The sequence below is a fragment of the Equus quagga genome, chromosome 10 (assembly GCF_021613505.1).
Source record: "Equus quagga isolate Etosha38 chromosome 10, UCLA_HA_Equagga_1.0, whole genome shotgun sequence".
Lineage (NCBI taxonomy): Eukaryota > Metazoa > Chordata > Mammalia > Perissodactyla > Equidae > Equus > Equus quagga.
Window position 1 is genome coordinate 111068638 of NC_060276.1, and position 21158 is coordinate 111089795.

At 40.3% G+C, this 21158-nt stretch overlaps 1 protein-coding gene across 3 annotated transcripts in view; it reads right to left on the reverse strand.

Annotated features, from left to right (window-relative positions):
* Window positions 1–498: 498 nt before the first annotated feature.
* Window positions 499–21158, reverse strand: part of CA5B (carbonic anhydrase 5B) — a 34829-nt gene continuing 14169 nt past the window's right edge. For all 3 annotated transcript variants that reach the window (XM_046673611.1, XM_046673612.1, XM_046673613.1), the window contains exons 3-8: window positions 16679–16876; window positions 9775–9893; window positions 8617–8712; window positions 6686–6748; window positions 5518–5673; window positions 499–2344 (exon numbers count right to left, since the gene is read on the reverse strand). In XM_046673611.1, coding sequence (XP_046529567.1) covers window positions 2165–2344; window positions 5518–5673; window positions 6686–6748; window positions 8617–8712; window positions 9775–9893; window positions 16679–16876 — 812 coding nt within the window. In that variant the 3' untranslated portion in view covers window positions 499–2164. The remainder of the gene's footprint in view (window positions 2345–5517; window positions 5674–6685; window positions 6749–8616; window positions 8713–9774; window positions 9894–16678; window positions 16877–21158) is intronic.

The following is a 21158-nucleotide window of genomic DNA, read 5'->3' on the forward strand; positions in this document are numbered from 1 at the left end:
GGACATCTAAAGCACCCTTTTGGGGACCAAATGACTAAGACACAGAAGAAACCACACCCCCAAGGCAGTTTCCATAACCTCTGCAAAGAAGGTGACCAAGAATTTATCATGCAAATCAGGCCACGGCGGAGCGTGAAAGAGGGTGCTGTTAATACTTACACCAGAACACCAGGTGTTAGTAAAGCAGGGGTGGCAAACCGCAACACCCTACCCAGAGCTCCTTTGTTTCTCTAAGGTATAAGGGCAAGTCGGGCATTCCATACACTGGTTCTCACCCCAATTTGGAAGACTCGCTGCAATAGAATTTTGCACTAAGCGTTTGCAAGATGCCTAGGAGGGAAGCCTGTATGCCCTGGAAAATGCCTATCTTGTGTGTTTATCCCCCCCCCCCTTTTTTTTTGAGGAAGATTAGCCCTGAGCTAACATCTGCTGCCAATCCTCCTCTTTTTGCTGTGGAAGGCTGGCCCTGAGCTAACATCTGTGCCCATCTTCCTCTACTTCATATGTGGGATGCTTGCCACAGCATGGCTTGCCAAGCAGTGCCATATCCGCACCTGGGATCTGAACCAACAAACCCCGGGCCGCCGAAGCAGAACGTGCGCACTTAACCGCTGTGCCACCGTTCTGGCCCCTGTTTACCCCTTTAAAGATAACCATGGTTTGAAACCAATCAATTCTTCTAAGTTAACGTAAACTTTTTCCCCCCACATTTATCTTTTTAAGAATTTTATTTATTCCCTAGGGCATACATGCTTCCCTTTCCCAGAAAAGGCCTGCAATCTAGAAGCAAATGCCTTCACCCCCTCTTTTTTTGGAGCAGAGATAATCTCCCAAACTTACACATACAACTCCAACCCTACCTTTTTTTCTACTGTATTATTTATTTTTAATTATAAAATATGCATAACATAAAATTTCCTCTTAACCTTTTTCAGTGGACAGTTCAGTAGTCTTAAATATGTTCATTCAGCCCTACCTTGCAGGCCAGATGACTAACATGTTAATGAAAGAAACACTACTAGTTATTAACGCAATATTGAGTCTGAACACAGGCTTATAGGCAATTAGAGACATTCCAAGATATTTATAAGCAAGGGTAACAGAGGCATGGATCCCTCAGAATATGTAGAATTATCTAGATTTTAGCTTATCTGATAAGTTTCTCTATTACTGTAGCAAGCATCTTCTAAAGCACTGTATAAATTGGGAGATTTATGTTGATCACCTGCCTCGCGTAGAATCTCAACTAATGAAATAAAGTTCAGACAGGTTTAAAGAAAAGCCAAGTGAGTTCTGTCATTGTGGAAAAAATATTATCATCATAGTCTATAAAAGTGTATAAACAACGCAAAATAATCCTATAAACTATAGACTATTATATTGCTAGTCTTTTGAAAAATATTTATGTAAATAAATCATGAAAGAATTTTAAGTGCTAGGCACTTCAAGCATTTTCTTTAACATGTTCTGCATATGCTTTCTGTATGATCCAGACTTTAAGTAAAATCTCTGATCTTCAGAAATGCAGAAGGATTTCTAGATATTAGTAAGTACTTGCTTTCTTAGGATTAAAAAATATTTTCATATATCATAAATTGATAGTAAGTAAGCAAGCATATCTTGTACTAGTAATGACAACTAAAGATCAGGGCCAACATATTCAATGCCAAGGCCTTATAAAAGAATACACATTCATGTTTTGAAATAAAATATACCTAAAACCACGGCCAATGTTTGGTCAGGAAGTACCAGTTTGGGCCCTGAGGCTGTTTCTGAAAGGCCTGCATTCTGGATGGTCAATGTCTGTGCCTTACTAGTTGTTAACTATTTTGGTTATCATCCCTATTTATAACTCTGTAGAACCACTAATTGATAAACATAAAAAGACAGCCCAAAAATGTCAGACATAAAAAGACATTACAATTACCAACAGGTTGCTAGAAGAGAAACTTACATCTCTTGCTGGTACTTCAGTGACAAACGTTATTATCAATAAAAGTAAGAATTTGTTTACCAAAGAGCTTTCCTCCAAGACTGAAGGAACACTGCCATACCAAAAATGCACATCTATAATTATTGTTAAATGCAAGTGTTTAGAATAGTCTAGTTAATTTTTTAAAAGCTAGTATGTTTTAAAGCAAAATACTGCCAAAATACAATCGTCTTAAGGAGTCGCTTGGCTGGTCGATGGCTTGGGTTTTGCTTGTATATTCAGCACATAATCATGACGGAAGGATGAGCGAACAGTGCGATTCATCAGGGGCTGAAGGGGGCGGAAGTTGTCCACCATTCTTTTCTCTTTCTCCCCCTCAGAAGTGAAAAGCAGGGTCCGAAATTGCTCAAGCTAGAAATAGAAGCAGGAAGCAAAAATAATTTCAATAGAAAAACAGCTTTACTTCATGAATAAATTACTCTCACCTTTACAACTCTGAAACATTCGTCTAAAATTGGATACAGAAGGAGAACTTATTTCTGGGTAGGAATGCCTGCCCCGCTGGACAGGAAATAAAATGTCGTTGTGGGAGGAGGAGCGTAGCAGGAAGTGGCAAAACCAGCAGGGCACTTGAGATGCAAAGACTGGGGGTCAAAGACCCTGTCTTCACATATTAGCCAGTTGCCAAGGACGAGTTACTTCATCTTTGATTCTCAGGAACCTCATCTTTAAATGGGCAAAATAGCCAGCCTACAGAATAATAAAGGCAAGGCTTGATGCATATAGTAACAGTGCAAAAAATGTTTTGTTTTTTAAAATTTAACTGAATCTTTAACATAAACAATGTATTTTTGATTGATCACTGCACCTGAGCACTGTGACAAAGCAATGCTGCCCGTGGATGTCTTAACTGGCCGTGGGATACCCCCGACTGGCATTGTCCAATAGAACTTCCTATGATGATGGAAATGTCCTCTGCACAGTTCATTACGGTAGCCACAAGCCACATATGGCTAAGTGCTTGAAATGTGGCCAGTGCAACTAAGGAACTGAATTTTTAATTTAATTTGCATTTGAATGTATCTATATTTAAATTTAAATGGCCATGTGTAGCTAGTGGCTAACATATTGGACAGTGCAGCTCAATACAAAAGGAGCAACCCCAGATCAAGGGCTTGTTCTCTAAAGTGGCAATAACATCAATCAATAGCCCCTTGGCTTTCTGAGCAACCATGTTATGGAACACTTGACTCCAAGCCAGCTGGAAAATCTGTTCACAACATTTCTCCTCACTCAGTGAGGTGCACTGTAGCTTAGAGAGGACAGTCTGGGGCACACTAGGCAAGCATGTGAAGGTTTGTTTGGATCAAAGACTTCAGGCCAAGTAGAACTGTAGAGGTGGGACTGTGACCAGGGGCAAGCACCAAACATAGTGACCATGTTTGCAAATTACATATCCTCATTCATTAGGATTGTGTCCATGTAGTTAAGATTTATTTTTAAGCTTTTAAGTTAATTGCAAAAGATTAGAAATAGTCCAAGTACCAATAATAATTTACATTAGAGCTATAAAATTGACTAATACATAGCCATTAAAAAATGATATCAAAGATAATGTTTATTACCTATAAAATGTTCCACACATCACTGAGTGAAAAAAAGCAGCTGGAGCTAGCCCTGATGGCCTAGTGGTTAAAGTTCAGTGCAATCACCACTTCAGCAGCCTGGGTTCAGTTCCCAGTTGCGGAACCACACCACTCATCTGTCAGTAGCCATGCTGTGGCAGCAGCTCACATGGAAGAACTAGAAGGACTTACAACTAGCATGTACAACCATGTACTGGGGCTTTGGGGAGGGAAAAAAAGCAGCTAAATGGTACATACAGAATGATTCCACTTTGTTAAAAAATTATATATATTTATGTAGTCATGCATCACTTAACAATGGGGATATATTCTGAGAAATGCATTGTTAGGCAATCTTGTGTGAACACCACAGAGCGTACTTACACAAACCTAGACAGTATAGCCTACTACACACCCAGGGTTTATGGTACTAATCTTATGGGACCGCTGTCATATATGTGGTCCATTGTTGACCAAAAGGTCATTATGTGGTGGATGACTGTATTTATTGGGACCACATCAAATTTATGGAGAATAAACAATTCATGGAGAATAACAACTTAAGGAGATGACATCAAAGGTGTCTTTATGATGTCTTCCTATTCAGTTACATGGTATGAATTTTATTAATTAAATTCTTCTTTTGTGTCTTTCAGGAATGTTAAGTTTTCTTGTTAACCTTATTCTAAGGTATTTTATATTTTTGCTTCCATTATAAATAATGTTCATTCTTCCATTATATCCTCATATCATTATATCTTTTAACTGATTGTGATTTATACATGTCAAATGTATTGATTCCTATAAATTAATATTGTACTCCACTAATTACTGAATTATCTTATATTTGCAGTAGTTTTTTATTGTTTCTCTAATTTATTTTTTCTTTTCTGGTTTACTTGTATTGACTACTTCCAGAATATAATCTACTATAAAATTTAATATGGTCATAATCCTTTCTATATTAAGCATACTATTTACTTTAGAACTGAGATCAATCTCTTCTATCAAGTTAGGGAAGTCTCCATACATTTATTTTACTGAAAATGTTTAAAAACTAAATGGTGAATTTTGCTAATGCATTTTAAGAATCTATGGAAATGATTATGATTTTTCTGTTTAGATTCACTTATACAATGAATTATATTAATATCATTCTTAATAATGAATCATCCTTGTATTACCGGAATAAATGCTACTTGGACAAAGCATATACTTCTTCTAACGTACTGCTGGATTCTGTTTCTACTATACTATTTGAGCTTTTGAAAAATATATTCTTCAGAGACATCAGTCTGTAGTTTTCTTTTTTTTTGGTCCAATCTTTGATGAGTGTTGGTATTAGTTATCCTGGCTTCATAAAAAAGATTTTGGAAGCTTCTGTTCTTGTGAAAATGCTCTGTAATTAATAAAAATCCCTTAAAGCAATCATAAGCAAGTATTATTGTAGTTTAGTTATATCATGAATTAAACAAGATTTTCACCACTTAAACTTAGTTTCTAAGGAAAAAATAAATTCCAAGTTCAAAACAACTGACTTAAAATTTCTAGACAGACATTATTGGATTCTGTCTTCATCCTGAGAAGTCCAGAGCAAAATTACCTTAAGTATTTTAAAGGATTTTGAGCACATCCATTTCTAGCCTTCAATTTTCCCTTTAAAAAAGTCTTGTTTATATAGAGATTCATATTTATATATAAAATACACAATGCATAAAACATATGTCATTGTCAAATACGGAAGTAAAAAGCTTCTGTTTCCTAAGCTTTAATTCTTCTCTCTAGTTTATGTGAAGCATTTCCTAATTCTTATCCAAATTAAGACAAGATATTAGCACATGTTAATAAAAATGTATAAGCACTACAAGATGTTAAAAACTGACGCCAAAGTTTGAGCCCAACCTTGTTTTAAAGGGGCAGACTAGAATTTCCTTATATAGAAACATGGAAAGACCGTACCTGATCATGATCAACCTCTACAGGCTGCTTCTTAATGATCCAGGTGACAGATTCAGAGAGTGGTGGAGTAGTCAGGGACCCCGAGTAGGTCCAGTAATCTGGGCAGGTGGGCATCAGGCAGGAAGGATCAAATGACCCAAATTCCACAAGGGTGTCCTGGCCAAGAGAAGGGGGTCATCATTTCATGGTAAAAACCACTCAGGAATGGGATGATGAGGCGATGATTCTAGGGGTTCCTGGGGACCAGCAGTGGTCCAGAGGAGCTCCAGGTACCTCTGAGCACCTTAGGACAGAATTATGCCCATGCTTTGTTCTTGCAATTAAATGTGTATTTTGGATAGTCCTCAGTGGGAACACAGCAGACACCATTTGCTCCCTCCATTCTAGTGACTTTACAGCAGGTGGTCTCCTCTGAACTCCTTGGGAGGCATTAGGTGGTAGTTGGTGCATAAACAAGGAGGCTTCTCTTTTTCAAGAGACTAATAGAATTCTCCTTTCTAAAATGCAATATAAATCAGGAGGAGCCAGGATCCTGGACTAAAAGTGGGCGGGGGGTGGGAAGGGAAGAAAGGAAAAAGAGGGAGATGGAGAGGGAGAGAGACCGAGGTGGGAGTGGGGGGAGGGAGAAGAAAGAATATATGGACTTCCATGGAGCAGTCCCTTTGGGATTCTGAACACTGAACAATTAATCTTGAGGGTTGAACAAAGTTATTCAACCTGAAGGATATGGGTAATTGTTCGTTAAAACTGGACAAACCAAATTTCTGTAAAACTTTTCTCTTCTCCCAGCATGTGGGAGGATAGTTAAGTGTCAAGAAAGACACTCTGACGGTTTCCACAAAAATTTAGAAAGAGCAGGTGTCAGCAGCAGAGGAGGGGACAGCATTATGTTCCTGAGTCCCCAAGAGCTTGGTGGCATGGCAGCAAAACCAGAGTGGTCAGTGCCCACCAATCAAATTCCTTTTGTCCCCTGCAAAGTGTCCCAGGTCCAGGGCTCTCTCAACATAAGCATTATAAATGGCAAGTTGTCTTCTAGGTAAGTTTCAAAGAGAACCTGAATTACACTGAAGTTAATTACATTTGCCAATTCGAAGTGCCTTGTTAGTGGCTCCACTCTGAGATTGAAACATAAAACATATTTCAAGTGATAGAGGAAAAAAATTATTACCTTATGCTTAATTGATGGCAAAGTATCCACTAACTTCTGTAGCTCTTTATGTTGTTTGCCTAGCTAAAGAAGAAGCAATGAGAAAATATTTAAAACAATTGACATCTCACTGAAGAAACTGTAACAGAATGCAAACTAAAATTAGCCACCTGGGATTACATAAAAACAAACAAACCACACTACTTCAACTACACTTAAACTGGTAATTTAGGACGTTATAAACATCACTGAATCAAATTAGACACAGAACAAATGAGCAGGCTGTTTGCTGACAGGGTCAGAGTGCCTGCAGGGAAAGGTGCCCCTGTTCCTTTTAAATATCAGTTCTTAAACTGAAATTTACAATAATTAAAATTAAAAATGGCTCCACATACTGGTACAAAAACAGGTCCACAGATCAATGGAACAGAATTGAAAGCCCAGAGATAAAACCACACATCTATGGACAGCTAATCTTCGACAAAGGAGCAGAGGGCCTACAATGGAGAAAAGAAAGTCTCTTCAACAAATGGTGCTGGGAAAACTGGACAGCCACATGCAAAAGATTGAAAATTGACCATTCTTTTTCACCACACACCAAAATAAACTCAAAATGGATCAAAGACCTAAAGATTAGGCCTGAAACAATAAGTCTTTTGGAAGAGAATATAGGCAGTACACTCTTTGACATCAGTTTCAAAAGAATCTTTTCGGACACTATAACTCCTCAGTTGAGGGAAACAATAGAAAGAATAAACAAATGGGACTTCGTCAGACTAAAGAGCTTCTTCAAGGCAAGGGAAAACAGGATTGAAACAAAAAAACAGCTCACTAATTGGGAAAAAATATTTACAAGCCACTTATCCGACAAAGGGTTAATCTCCATAATATACAAAGAACTCACACTGCTTAACAACAAAAAAACAAACAACCCGATCAAAAAATGGGCAGAGGACATGAACAGACATTTCTCAAAAGAAGATATGAATATGGCCAATAGACACATGAAAAGATGTTCATCATCGCTAATCATCAGGGAAATGCAAATCAAAACTACACTAAGATATCACCTTACCCCCGTTAGATTGGCAAAAACATCCAAAACCAAGAACGACAAATGTTGGAGAGGTTGTGGAGAAAGAGGAACCCTCATACACTGTTGGTGGGAATGCAAACTGGTACAGCCACTATGGAAAACAGTATGGCGATTTCTCAAAAAGTTAAAAATAGAAATACCCTATGACCCAGCCATCCCATTACTGGGTATCTATCCTAAGAACCTGATACCAGAAATCTCAAGAGTCCGTTGCACCCCTATGTTCATCGCAGCATTATTTACAATAGCCAAGACGTGGAACCAGCCTACATGCCCAGAAACTGATGATTGGATAAAGAAGATGTGGTATATATACACAATGGAATACTACTCAGCCATAAAAAAAGACAAAATTGGCCCATTCACAACAACGTGGATGGACCTCGAGGGTATTATGTTAAGCAAAATAAGCCAGTCAGAGAAAGACGAACTCTATATGACTCCACTCATAGGTGGAAGTTAGTATATTGATAAGGAGATCAGATCGGTGGTTACCAGGGAAAAGGGGGGTTGGGGGAGGGCACAAAGGGGGAAGTGGTGTACCCACAACATGACTAACAAAAATGTACAACTGAAATCTCACAAGGTTGTAATCTATCATAACATTAATAAAAAAAAAAAAAAATGGCTCCACAGTCAAAGTAGCCACATTTCAAGTGCTCAATGGCCACATGTGGCTTGTGGCTACTCTACTAGACTGTGCATTTTTATACCATTTGAAATATACTGATAACAATCTTGTATTTTAACCATTGTTTATTTTTACCCCAATATTCTTAGAACTTAATATTGCAATGTTGTGCCTTGTCATCATAGAAAACAACACATCATTTAAAGTAGGTAAGATTTTTTTTACCTTTAAAAATACCCCTATCACAGCCAAACCATTTTCTTCCAGTGCCGCATCCTCAAAGTTTTCAAATTTGACTGCATTCCAATGCACCAAGTGCAGCTGAAACACCATTACAAGAGGGTATGACACATGATCATGGAGGATCGCTCCAAAACAGACAGACAGCCTTATCCAACACATGATATTTTAACATGTTTCCTCATCCAAAATAAAGCCATTGAAAAAAGCATATGACAATCTGGTGCAAAATGAAATAGAAATAAATAACAGGAAGAAATGTATGCAGGAACAGCAATGAATGTTACTTTGAAATAGAGGGATTTACTTGGGGAGAAAAATAAAAAACAAACTTAGATAGCAAAGTGAGTAACATTTCAGTGAGGGAAGCAACATTTGTCCATTCTCATCCTGATTTGCATGAAACACTCATATTCAAAACCCATCTGCATCTAAAGCAAAGATGTTTATGTTGAGAGAAATAGATTCTCCCTATGGGAATTAGACAGGCGTTGAAGACAAATTTCTTTGAGGGATAACTACTTAAAATGTGTTTCTTTTTAAGGTAACATTTAAAACTAAATTAGGGGAAAAGTTGTAAGACAAAATTCTATTTCCTTATGTGCCTCCTATATTTCCCTACAAATCATTCCTCATCCGTCATTCACGAATGCATCATCGCCCCGCCTCCCGAGTGAGGCCCTCAAGGTCATGGTTAACTTCTCCCTCTCCTCTCCTGAAGAGGACCTTGCCTCCAAGTCCTGCTGCTTTTATTTCAGAAATACTTGCTAAATCTTGCTCTTTTTCTCTATTTCAATTGCTACCGCTTTTATTTAGGCTCCCAGCATCTCTCATCTGGATTACTTTGACCTGATGGCCCTGTACTTTTGCCTGGGTTATTACTTTAGGCTATAATTTGAGCCTATCTTAGAATTCTGGAAGAATTCAGTTGCAGGATCTTAAGATTCATTTCTGCAATATTATTTGAGATGAGGGAAGTTATTTTTGCATGTATAAACTGGGAATAATCAATTATGCCCCTGAGAGGACTATTTAGCATTTATAGGAATCACATGATTCTTCCTGATAATTTCTTAGAACTAGAAACTCAGAAATATCCCCCCTTCTCCACAGCTGTCACTGTTCCTGAGCTTCTCAACGTACCTCTGCGGGGTAACATTTGCTGTCCACGGTATGCTCGGAGCCCCAGGCATCGATGGCCCCCCAGTGAAAATGGAACTGCTTCAGTCGGTAGTTGTCTTCCAGGGGTCCTCCCTCGATCACTGAAATGGCACATCCAACAATTCAGGGGACAGCTATTCACGCCGTGGAGGAATGCAGGGGAAAGGCCGACTCTGTGGGTTGACCCTTCTATACGACCTGTCCTAAATGGAGCACACTGTATCATATACATGTGTTTAGAAACTTGATTTCCACGCAGTTAATACATGTATAAGGGCAAGACCTGCACTCTGAATGACATCGAAATTTAACTACACTCCAAGCTACATACAACTGGTAAAGGCCAATTCTTGACTTACTGTTATATTCTATATTTACTGTGCCTCATTATTTTTATATGCAATAAAATGCAAATTTCTCTCAGCATATTTATCCAACTCTCTCATAAAACTGAAATATGGGGACCACAGATATTCTCTTTCTGTTTTACGTACTGACACTTTGCTTTTCAATTTTTGAAGATACAAGTGTTTCTTTCCCTTTCATTGAAATGGAATAGGAAATTTCCAAGTCAAAAATTATCACCCATTTCCCTTTGGACCCAATGAACAATGTGAGTCATCAGCCACACACTTTACCACTGGCCTCACCATGTTGGATAATAAATACCTTTTGTTTAGCCTAGAGTTTTCTGGAACTAGTGACATCAATACATTATAGGCAAAATATTCAGATACAACACGTTTTTAAAGTCACATTTCCTCAAGGCTTTGGGTGGTGCAGATTTTTTTGCTTGAATTTGCTAAAGCATATTAATTCCTCATTCTTCCATCTCATCAGACCCTGGTGATGTCTGTCCACGGTTAAACCAATACAACACCACAAAAACCATCCATCTCATCGATCTTAATGATCTTTAGAATTTATTGCATCATTAGTTGAATTTTATGTAAGCAAATGATTGAGTACAGCAACCCCAAGGACCAAACACACTGGTTACGTCATGCAGTGGTCTGCTATGTATCTTAATGGCTTTCAAAAATATTTTACATAACTTCCTCTTTTAAGAAAAGAAGGAGTTTCGTAAGAGGTGAGTGAAGACACCAATGGCCACTTTCCTTTGAGGGGCAGGAGAGGTGCAGAGAATAGTATCATGTGATTCACTAAATTAACAGGAGGACAGTACTCCAGTGGACTGAAATAAAAATATCTTCCAAAAAATTCTTATTTTTCTATGCCAGCTCCATATTGTGAGCATGACTTTGGCAAATGATCTAATCTGTTGAATGAAATTGAAGGTCTGGTCCCACATGACCAGGGCAGAGGAAAGGGCCAGCTTTTCTCTCCTATCCACAGAAAAACACTGCAACATTTCCTGGACACGTACTGTGCGTCTTCTCCAAAGATGATCAAGGCAGAGAGATGTCACTGATGGGTGGCTGCAAGGGAGTGGCAGCACTGGTCTTCAGGTGTGTTTGGATCACCCACACTGTACACTAAACACATTTTTAATTCATTGCCAACATTTAAAGCTAGACAACTTCACATAGAAATCCACATTTCCAACTTGACTTGAGAAGGAGATGCCCTGCCCATGTTGGGCACATGCTCCCGCTGGGTAACAAGAGGCTAGATGGGAGAAATGGCGACCCCCATTTGGATGGTCCCACCAGTTCTTCACAGTTGCCACCACTGCTATTTCTCTCAGACTCTCCCAGCCTCGCTCATTTCATGACTTCTCTGGCACTGGAGGTGCATCTGCATTTCTGATCCCTGGGAGAGAAGTTAGATGCCCAGGCATCTGACTTGGGCACTTGCTAGCTAGACAAGTCATTAAGTTGCTACCATGTGCCAAGCACTACACCTATATAAACTGTACATAGGAAAGAGGTGAGACAGGGCAGCATTCTCCTGTATAATGTGGTTAAGAGCATGCACTTTGCAGGAAAAGGGCCTCAATTTGAATTAATTGGTTTTGTGTCATTAGCCACATGTGCTGGCAGTTTCTAAGATGACTCCCAATGATCCCCGTCTCCTGGTATTCACACCCTTATATAATTCGCTTCCCTGAGTGTGAGCTGGACCTTGTGACTTGCTTCTAAGGGTAAAAGTGATAGGATGTCACTTTTGAGATTAGCTTACAAAAAGACACTGGTTTCCATTTTGTTTGCCCTCTCTGACTCTTCTTGCTTGCCTGCTCTGATGAAGCCAGCAGCCATATTGTGAGCTGCCCTCTGGAGAGGCCCATGCAGCAAGGAAATGAGGGTGGCCTCTGGCCAACAGCCAGCAAGGAATGCAGGTCCTGAGGGGAAGTGAATGCTGCCAACAGCCACTTGAGTGAGTTTGGAAGAGGATCCTTTGCCAGAGGAACCTAGAAATGAGACCCCAACCACAGCTGACACTTTGGTCACAGCCCCATGAGAGACCCAGAGCAAGAGTACCCAGCTAAGCTGCACTCAGATTCCCCATCTCTGATCATGGTCTGCAGAACTCTCCGTTAACTGGCTCTTGCCTTCCTCAGGACTTCCTTGTCTGCCACTTCCTTCTGGCACTTTACACACAGTGATACCTAATACAGCATCACACTGCTTCACACTCCACCTCCATGTGGAGCACCCTGGTGTCACCTCAGCCAGGAAGCCTTCTCCCACCAGACCTCAGGTGCACACTTCCCTCACAGCACTTAGCACTCTGCACTCACATCTTCTCTTCAAAGGTCTGTCCCGTCACGACACTGTAAGTTCCTTAAAGGCAAGACCATCGTTTCTTCCTCTTTCTATTCTGAGGACCTGGCACTTAGGAGATCCTCAACGAAACCAGGAACTAAAGAAATAGACTGTAAAGTGTCTGTTGGGTTTTTTAATTGAAACCTCACTGATAGCCTCAGCAAGAGCGAGGAAGAGGGTGGGGTCAGGTGGGGCAGACGGGTGGACAAGAGGGGGAAGTACAGCCAGCAAGAAACAGGTGGGGAAGAGAGACAGAAAACAGTGAATTAGAAAGCAGAGCAGTAATAAGATGTCAAGTAAATATATAACTTATTTATTTAAGGTTGTTGATATTTTGTTCTTTCTGTGCTCTAAGATGAAAAAGAATTAAACTTGTAAAAAGTTAGATAACAAATATAAAACACCTAGCAGAGTCAGACTTAGAGTAAGCAATCTATGGAATATTCGCTCCTTTCTTTTGCTTTTAATGTGGAGCTAGCAGAGAGAGGGATGATGAAGGGCAAGGTAATACACAGGACCCACACGAGTAAAAGGAAATGGGCATGAAACTTGGGGGGGTGATGGCAACATTCTAAAATTGGATTGTAGTGATGGTTGCACCACTCTGTAAATTTACTAAAAGTCATTACATTGTTTTTTCAAAAAAAGTAAATGTAGGACCAAAAATAGGGAAGGAGAACTTAAAATGTTTGTGCAAGCATTCTTACTAGGTTCATTGGTGATGCCCCATCAAAGTGTAAAGTAAAGCGAAGCAAGATGGGGCAGGAAGCATCCTTAGGAGAACAATGGGACTCATCTCTCCCTCTCTTTAACGCCTGGTGCCATCGCCAATAAGAGTCATTTCAGAAGAGGTGATAATTTACAGGGATCATCCATGGGACTCAGCCCAGGCATAATTCAGTGCCCTACCCCACAATATTTTGCATCGCTCATATGTATTCATTAAAATCCACAACTGTGTCCCATTCAGGGGAGCCAAAGAACAAAATGATGCCCAGCAGAAGGCAGTGGTATAAGATGCTGACATAATTTCTCTATTATCCTTTTAATTTCTGTAAGGTTGGTTGTGATGTCCTTTCTTTCATTCCTAATTTTAGTAATTTGAGTCTTCTCTTTCTTTTTCTTGGTCCACCTAGGTAAAGGTTTGTCAATTTTGCTGATCCTTCCAAAGAACCAACTTGTGATTTCACTGCTTTCTGCTCTCTTCTTTATTACGTCCTTCTTCGTGTTTGCTTTGTGCTTAGTTTGCTCCTCTTTCTAATTTCTGAAGGTAGAATACTAGGCTATTGATTTGAGAAATTTCTTCCCCAGTATAGGCATTTTCATGTGTAAGTTCCCTCTAAGCGCTCCTTTAGCTCATGCCATAAGGTTTGGTATGTTTTGTTCTGTCACATACCTGCCCCAGCTCCTTTAACTGCACACTTTACCTCCAGTTCTTTGTAAAGCACGCTGCAGTACCATTTCCTTGGGTTTTTTTGAAATTTATAGACATTGATATTTATTAGATCCTTTATTTTCTAGAATTAGAATTGTTTTCTGTCTTTCTTCATTTCTAGGATGTCTTTGCCTTCTTTTACATTTCCTTTACTTTTTAGGTTCATTCACTCTTTCTTCCTCTTTGAATACTAATGGTTATTTTGCAACAGCATGGAGAAATAGCGGTGAATAAGCAGGAAATAGGAGGCAAGCACTGAAATGCGGAAAAAGAGAGAGAGGGAGAGAAAGTTAGGTACTTACTAAAGATTAATAGTATCTTGAAGAAAATAATTATTAAAGCATAATGAAAAGAGGTTATCTATTTTGGTCCTTTCTTGACAGAACAAGTGGAAAATTAGCAACCTCTCTATAATTTTTCCTGTATATTTTGTAAAAAGAGTGTGAGACTGACTCACCTAGGGAGCGTAAAATCAAGGAATGATGTGTTTGGAGGTATCTAAAGAGCTATTATGACAAAAATGTTGGTCATTTGTTTTCCATCTGAGATTGCCCATTTAAATAGGTCTATTTTTCAAAAGAAAAAAATAAAACAAAAAGCTATTTGCCTTCAATGATCTTAAGATTAACTCACTTGGTTAAGAAACTCATTAAACAACTTCCTGAGATTTCCAACTCAATGAAGCAATAATATATTGGCAACAGACAGTCCTTAGACTGTCAAGGTCATTAGAAGGCTGACCAACATTTAGGATCCTCAGAAGAAAAGAAAGAAGGTTGCCAGGAACCTAGACAGGACTGAGACTAATTAATTGAGAAGACTGCTATGCATCTAGCATGAACGGACGAGAGTTGGTGTTCTATAGATTGGGTCTGCCCATTAGTCAAGTTCTGGCAGGAATAATGGTAGTAAAGGAGACAAACAGAGCTTACCATAGTGCAAGATGGCCATCAGGAACACAGGAATTTAGCTTGCTTTTAAAGATTTCTGGAATCCTTATATACAATGCAATATTATAGGCTTCTAGTTAAGATGGGGGCATACTCTCGGGTTTTGGAAAAATTAAGAAAGACACCAGTAAATCTGGGAGAAAAAGGAATAATTTCTTCTTAGTTTGAGAAATGCAAATAAGATGTAAGGGTTTAGGGTTGTGTCATACCATGGAGGAGAAAGAGGAAAATGAGGGACACAGAGACACCTAAGCCCTTAAGGAGAGACTCAAGCACTTCCTGGATCACAGCAGAGAAGTATGTCAGAGGGAAGAGGACCAGAGAGATTGATCCCATTGGAGAAGCAGTCTGTTTGCAGTTGGACCAGAGGACTATGTCTCTTCAGAGCATCACCAGGAAAATACAAAGAAAACCAAGATACAGTTGAGAATCCTGGAGCCAGGATACACATAGGGGTGAACACTTCTGTTTATGCTTTAAGTTATACTTTTTACTTCATTCATTAACACTTTCACAGACTTATTTCCTACCATTCCTAAGAGGAAACTAATTTCCTTTAGATCAGGGTCTCTCAATCTCAGCTCTTTTGACATTTCAGGCTGTATAAGTTTTCGTGAATGTTGTCCTATGTATTGCAGGATCTTTAGCAGCATTTCTGGCCTGTACTCACGAGATGGCAGCTGCACCACCACCCCCCAGTTGTGACAACCAAAAATGCCTCCAGATGTTGCCAAGTGTCCCCCACCCCTGGGGGGAAGAGGTAGCAAAATTGCCACTGGTTGATAACCATTTGTTAAGATACACTATTTCAAATAATAATTATTCAGACTAATTAGGACTTCTTTTTTTTACTGAGGAAGATTTGCCCTGAGGTAACATCTGCTGCCAATCTTCCTCTTTTTGTATGTGAGCTGCCACCACAGCATGGCCACTAACAGACGAGTGGTGTCAGTCCATGCCTGAGAGCTGGACCTGGGCTGCCAAAGCAGAGTGTGCTGAACTTAACCACTTAGGCCACTGGGGCCGGTCCTAATCAGGACTATTTGATACCATCAAATTCAGTTTGGGAAAAAAAAAAAGAAACCTGCATAGAATTAATCACATTCTGTTTTCCATAGATACTAAAAGTTTCAGGTAAACTTTGAAATTGTTCAGATCAGTTTATATCTGGGTAGGTTGAAAAAAAGAGATGATTCAAAAGCAATATAATAGTTGAATTTAAAAATCTCTTTTAAATTGTGTTTCTTTTAAAGTAGATAACACTGTTTAATTAACAAAATTGACAGAACACGAGTTTCCATTTTTCTAATATATGACTAGTCTAACTAGTTAAGACTGTAACCTCATGCACACATGAATATTCTTTTTGCCCCATTTCAAAGATATTGCAATCTGATCAGCTAAATCTGATTATTTAGTATAAAAGTGTCTTGTAAAGTCAGCAAGCAGAGAAAACTAGTACATATTCAATAGCTACATACAAAATAAATTTCAGACAAAGCTTTAATTTCACACCCTATCTTCTATATCAATTATAGAATTTATACATAAAGATATACATATTTATTGATAGGAAATACTACCTATACTAATAGAAGAAAATGTGCATTAAAAACTAGAAGGAACTTTTTTCATATACTGGCAAAGTCAGTTCAATGAGTGCCATGCCACTGCTAACAGGAGATTCATGCTCGCATGGAGGCAGTGTGATATGGCCTCTGCTGACAAGAAACTGTCCCTTTAACTCCAGACAAGAACACCAGTCTGGCTCTCACCTGATTTATCTGTAGAGTCTTCAAATTCCACGAGGAAAGAGTACCCGTTATTCCAGATGTGGAGGCAGGTGGCCGGGTCATAAGAGATGGTGAGCGGTTTTAAGCCAGGATCATACACGCTGTCCCTCCACCGGATGTTGATAGGCGACTGGCGCTCGCCTGCCGGGACCAGGTCCACGCTCTCCCAGAGTGGGTGCACTAGGAGAAAGCACATCCAGGCTATCACCAAGATGTCCACTATCTGGGATCACACACCAGGCAATTCCAGTTGCGGAGAGCCTGTCGAGGCCGATGGAATTGAAGTCTTAGGAATTAGTTGCTCAGGGGCATAAATGACTGACCAAGGCAGAAGACAAAGCGGTCAGAGAGCAGCTTGTAGAGAAGCGGCCTTCTGCTGTCTCATCAAGCTAAAGCATCTCAGGTGACCTTCTAATTTCACCTAAACCGAGTGACACCCAGTCCTGCGATAACAGCAAAATGCGTGGAGACGAGCGCCATGTGGAATAGGCTATTCTCAAACGAGTTCCTTCTCTTTATTGATAATTTTCGGAGCCCAACCTGCCAAGCCAGCTTTAAATACAAATACAAATTAATGACATTTTCAGTACTGAACTTATTTTCAACAAAGGAAATGAGGGAAGAGGAGGAAGAATTTTTGGACAGAACGTTCAACCAAGCATGGTAAGGTTTTAATTGGTTGGCTAGTAGAAATAAAGGCTTGCGTAGCATGCATCCTGTAATCTAGCTTGCTGTTTTGAAATTTCTGGAATCCTAGACACAATGTAATATTATAGGCTTCCGGTTGAGATGGGGACACACTCTAGGGTTTTGAAAGAATTAAGAAAGATACCGATGAATCTGGGAAGGAAAGGAGTAATTTCTTCTTAATTTGAGAAGTCTAAGTAAGATGTTCAGGGTTTTGGGGCCATGTCATACCATGGAGGAGAAAGAGGAAAATAGGGGACACAGAGACCCCTAACCCTTAAGGAGAGACTCAGACCCTTCCTGAATCACAGCAGTGAAGTATGTCAGAGGGAAGAGACACAGGGACATTGATCCCATAGGAGGGATTATATGGTCCCATAGAAGTGCGTCTGCTGAGTTTACCTCCCATGTAAGCGAACTGTGAGCACAAGGCAGCCATCCTGCAAAACCTGGGCAGAGAATCAGCATTGCTAAGATCCCTGGAGTTCTGTTTGTCACGTGCACAGCTATGGACATTATATATGAAGGTGTACATGCACAACTTGTCCCACATGGCACCCACAGTGATGACATCACTGATGATGATTTTTCTACCCAAGAGTCAAGCACCAGGTCTTTGTGGCAAGTCCTGATAAATCTCAGCGGACTTCCTGTAACACAGATAGAGCTGTTGAGACATCCATGCATGATGGACAGAACCCACGTGTATAATTTGGGTGGTACAGTTCTCTGCCCTTTAGAAACACCACGGATGGGAACCAAGACCAACAGGAGAACTAGAGGAAATATGAATGGAGATAAATCATGACCAACAACCCTCTGTACCTCACCCCACTACTAAGAATGAGTCAAAGGATTTGAGAAAGTGACAGGACAGCTGCTACCCAGTCAAAACCCCTGTGTATGCCAGGGTCACTGGCACTCCACTTTCCACTAAAAAAGCCAGAAACCTGCCTCTCGTTTACTCTTATAGAGGAGACATCTCTTCCTGAGGTAGTTGCCCAAAGCTGGAAGTTCAAGTTCAAGATCTTAACCTTATTTTGTTTTGTTTTTTTGGGAAAAGTGCACCAGTAGTATAGATATAGAGCTCTCCAAGCAGTTTCTAGATCAGTGGTTTTCAAGGGAGGAAGTGATTTTGTGCCCCCCCAGGGGACAGTTGGCAATGTCTGGAGACTGTTGGTTGTCACAACTGGAGGAGAGTGTTACTGACATCTAGTGGGCAGAGGCCAGGCATGCAGCTAAACATCCTACAATTCACAGGACTGGCTCCCACAAGGAAGATTTATCTGGCCCCAAATGTCAATAATGCCAAAGTTGAGAAATCTTGGTCTACAGCTAAAAAGCTATAGGCAAATTCAGAGTATTCTCTTTTTTCTTTCTATTTTTTCATATAACGCAGTACTCATCTCTAGGGAGGTCCAAATCCAATGTTTTGGGTTTTCTCCCTTAGTATAAAAGAACTTGTGAAGAACAAGAACTTTTTCAGAAATCTAAAATGGAAAATGCATATGAGTCGGTACAATAAAGTCACACTATAATTGGATTAGAACGCAAATTCCTTGCAGGCAGGAGCCATATCTCCCTCCTTTTTTGTTGCCCTGTAGTGCCTTAGTCAATATAGGCCCTTTAATTTGAGTATTGATTATTCAGCTGCTATTGTTGGGGTGAAAAGCTGTATTTGAGTAATTGTGTGATATCTTTAAACTTCCAGAAACCCCTAGAACAGCCCTGATTCAGATTTAAAGATGCCCAGCGCAAAGAGACCTTGCCCCCTCTTCCTCTCTGAGATACTCAGACCGTGGCTGAGGATTTGAGAATCACCCTTCGAAATCAATTTACGAGGGTCTCCTGTGAAGACCAGGGGAGAGGTGGAATAATGAGCAGATGCCTGACACGATGCCCTCTTTCACCCTCCATCGTTCCCCACTTCCTTCAGGAAACGGCCAGAATCTACTCTCACACCCACACAAACACCAGCCCAAGAAAACCAGGCCTATTCCTCCAATTGCTCTTTTATGACCATAACACTCCTATCACTCGATGCCCTTCAGTTCAGAAGTTCGGCTTCCAGAAGGTTTTCTCCAGCCCTTCCCCCGCCCTTCTTTAGGAACATAGATCATTTCCCCACTAGGGGGCCCTTGGTGACTGTCCCCTTAGTGAAGCCAGCTTTTGCCAAGGGCTTGTTTTGCTAAAGATAAATTCACATTTTTGTTCTCTCCTCCCTTCCTCTTCTGCCATTTTAACCAAATGGAGATTGAAATGATTTCTTCGTAGTTGCTCATACTGTCCCTCAAAACAGGAAGATGATTAAGTGTTCTGACCACAGAGCCTTCATTTGCAGGTTCTTCTTGTTTGAGGAAAATGAAATAGAGTGATTTTATCAACCATGGTTTAAGTGAGTGATGCCATGCTGCCATTAGGAAGGTGTCAATAACAAAAGCCCTTTAGATTCCATAGTGAGGATATGCTCGGTTTTAGTTCTCATTTATTTCTACGACTAGTCCTGACTCTGATTTATCTTGTGCTTGTACTACCCCGTCTCCAGCCTGAGGCGGGTGGAGGTCTTCCTCTTTCAGCCCTAGAAATGTGGAAATTGCATTCCTGCCTTTCCTCCTCAGTTCCTGCTCCTCCTCCTCAGAAATCAATTGCCCCTCATTCAGCTCAAGGCCGGCTCCTATTATCTTTAGGTCTTGGGCTTAAGTGGCACCTCCTCAGTGAAACTTTTTTTGACTACCCCCTTATGATATGATCCCCTTTTAATTTTTAATCATAGCACTCTGAGCTTTTCCTTCAAAACATTAAACAGGTATGGTTATGATTGTACGCATATGAAGGGTAGCAGAATATGCCACGATAGGAGAAGAAAACCTTACTTGAGACCCACTGTAAGACAGATTAACAGGAGGAAAAAATTTTAATTCCCTACTTACTTATGGGAGCCCCACAAAGATATGAGACTCAAAAGGCAGCCAGGCAATTGGGGCTGATACACCTGAGCTAAGGAGAGGGACAGGAGTCTGGGGCTCGAAAGGGGAGGAAGGAATTTCACAGGAAGGTGAGAAGAGGAAATGTATCGTAAAGAGAGTTTGCTCCGCCATGCCGAAGTCTCTCAGGTGAAAAAGCCATCTCTGGTAACAGCCCTCTTCCTGGTACAGGCCCCTTTCTAATGTAAATTTCCCTTACAAAAGGGTCACTTCTACTGTTTCCAGAGCTTCTCCTGTGTCTGCAGTTTCTCAAAATAATCCTTATGCCAACGAGGTATATTTTGGGATGGTGAAGGGGGGGCAGAATATGCCACCCTCAAATACGCCTCTTTGGCATGAGGATTATTTTGAGCTGATTATTTTGGAAACACCAGACACAGGAAAAGCTCGGAAAACAAGAGTAGAAGTTAATCTTTTGTAAGAGACATTTACATTTATGAGGGAAATCTCCATTTGTAAGGATGTCTCCCTCTCCCTACCAGGAAGAGGAGGATGACTAAATCACCAGAAACTCTTCTGTTTCAGTGGAGAAGGCAGGATTTAAATCTGCATAACAACCTTACCTTGTTTACTGAGCTTTGCCTGGTCGCCTCCCATAATTGGCCTCCCCACCACCTCCCCATATATTTCTTTCCTCTTTAGCTGAAGATGGTATTTAAGGTGGTGTTACTACCGAAGTGGGCTCGTCTGCGCGCCACAATACATGCCAACAGTCAGGAGGCAAGGTGGTAGTGATGAGGATTTTAGGCTGGTTACTTTTAAAACTGCAGATGAGAAGCAGGCTCCGAGGA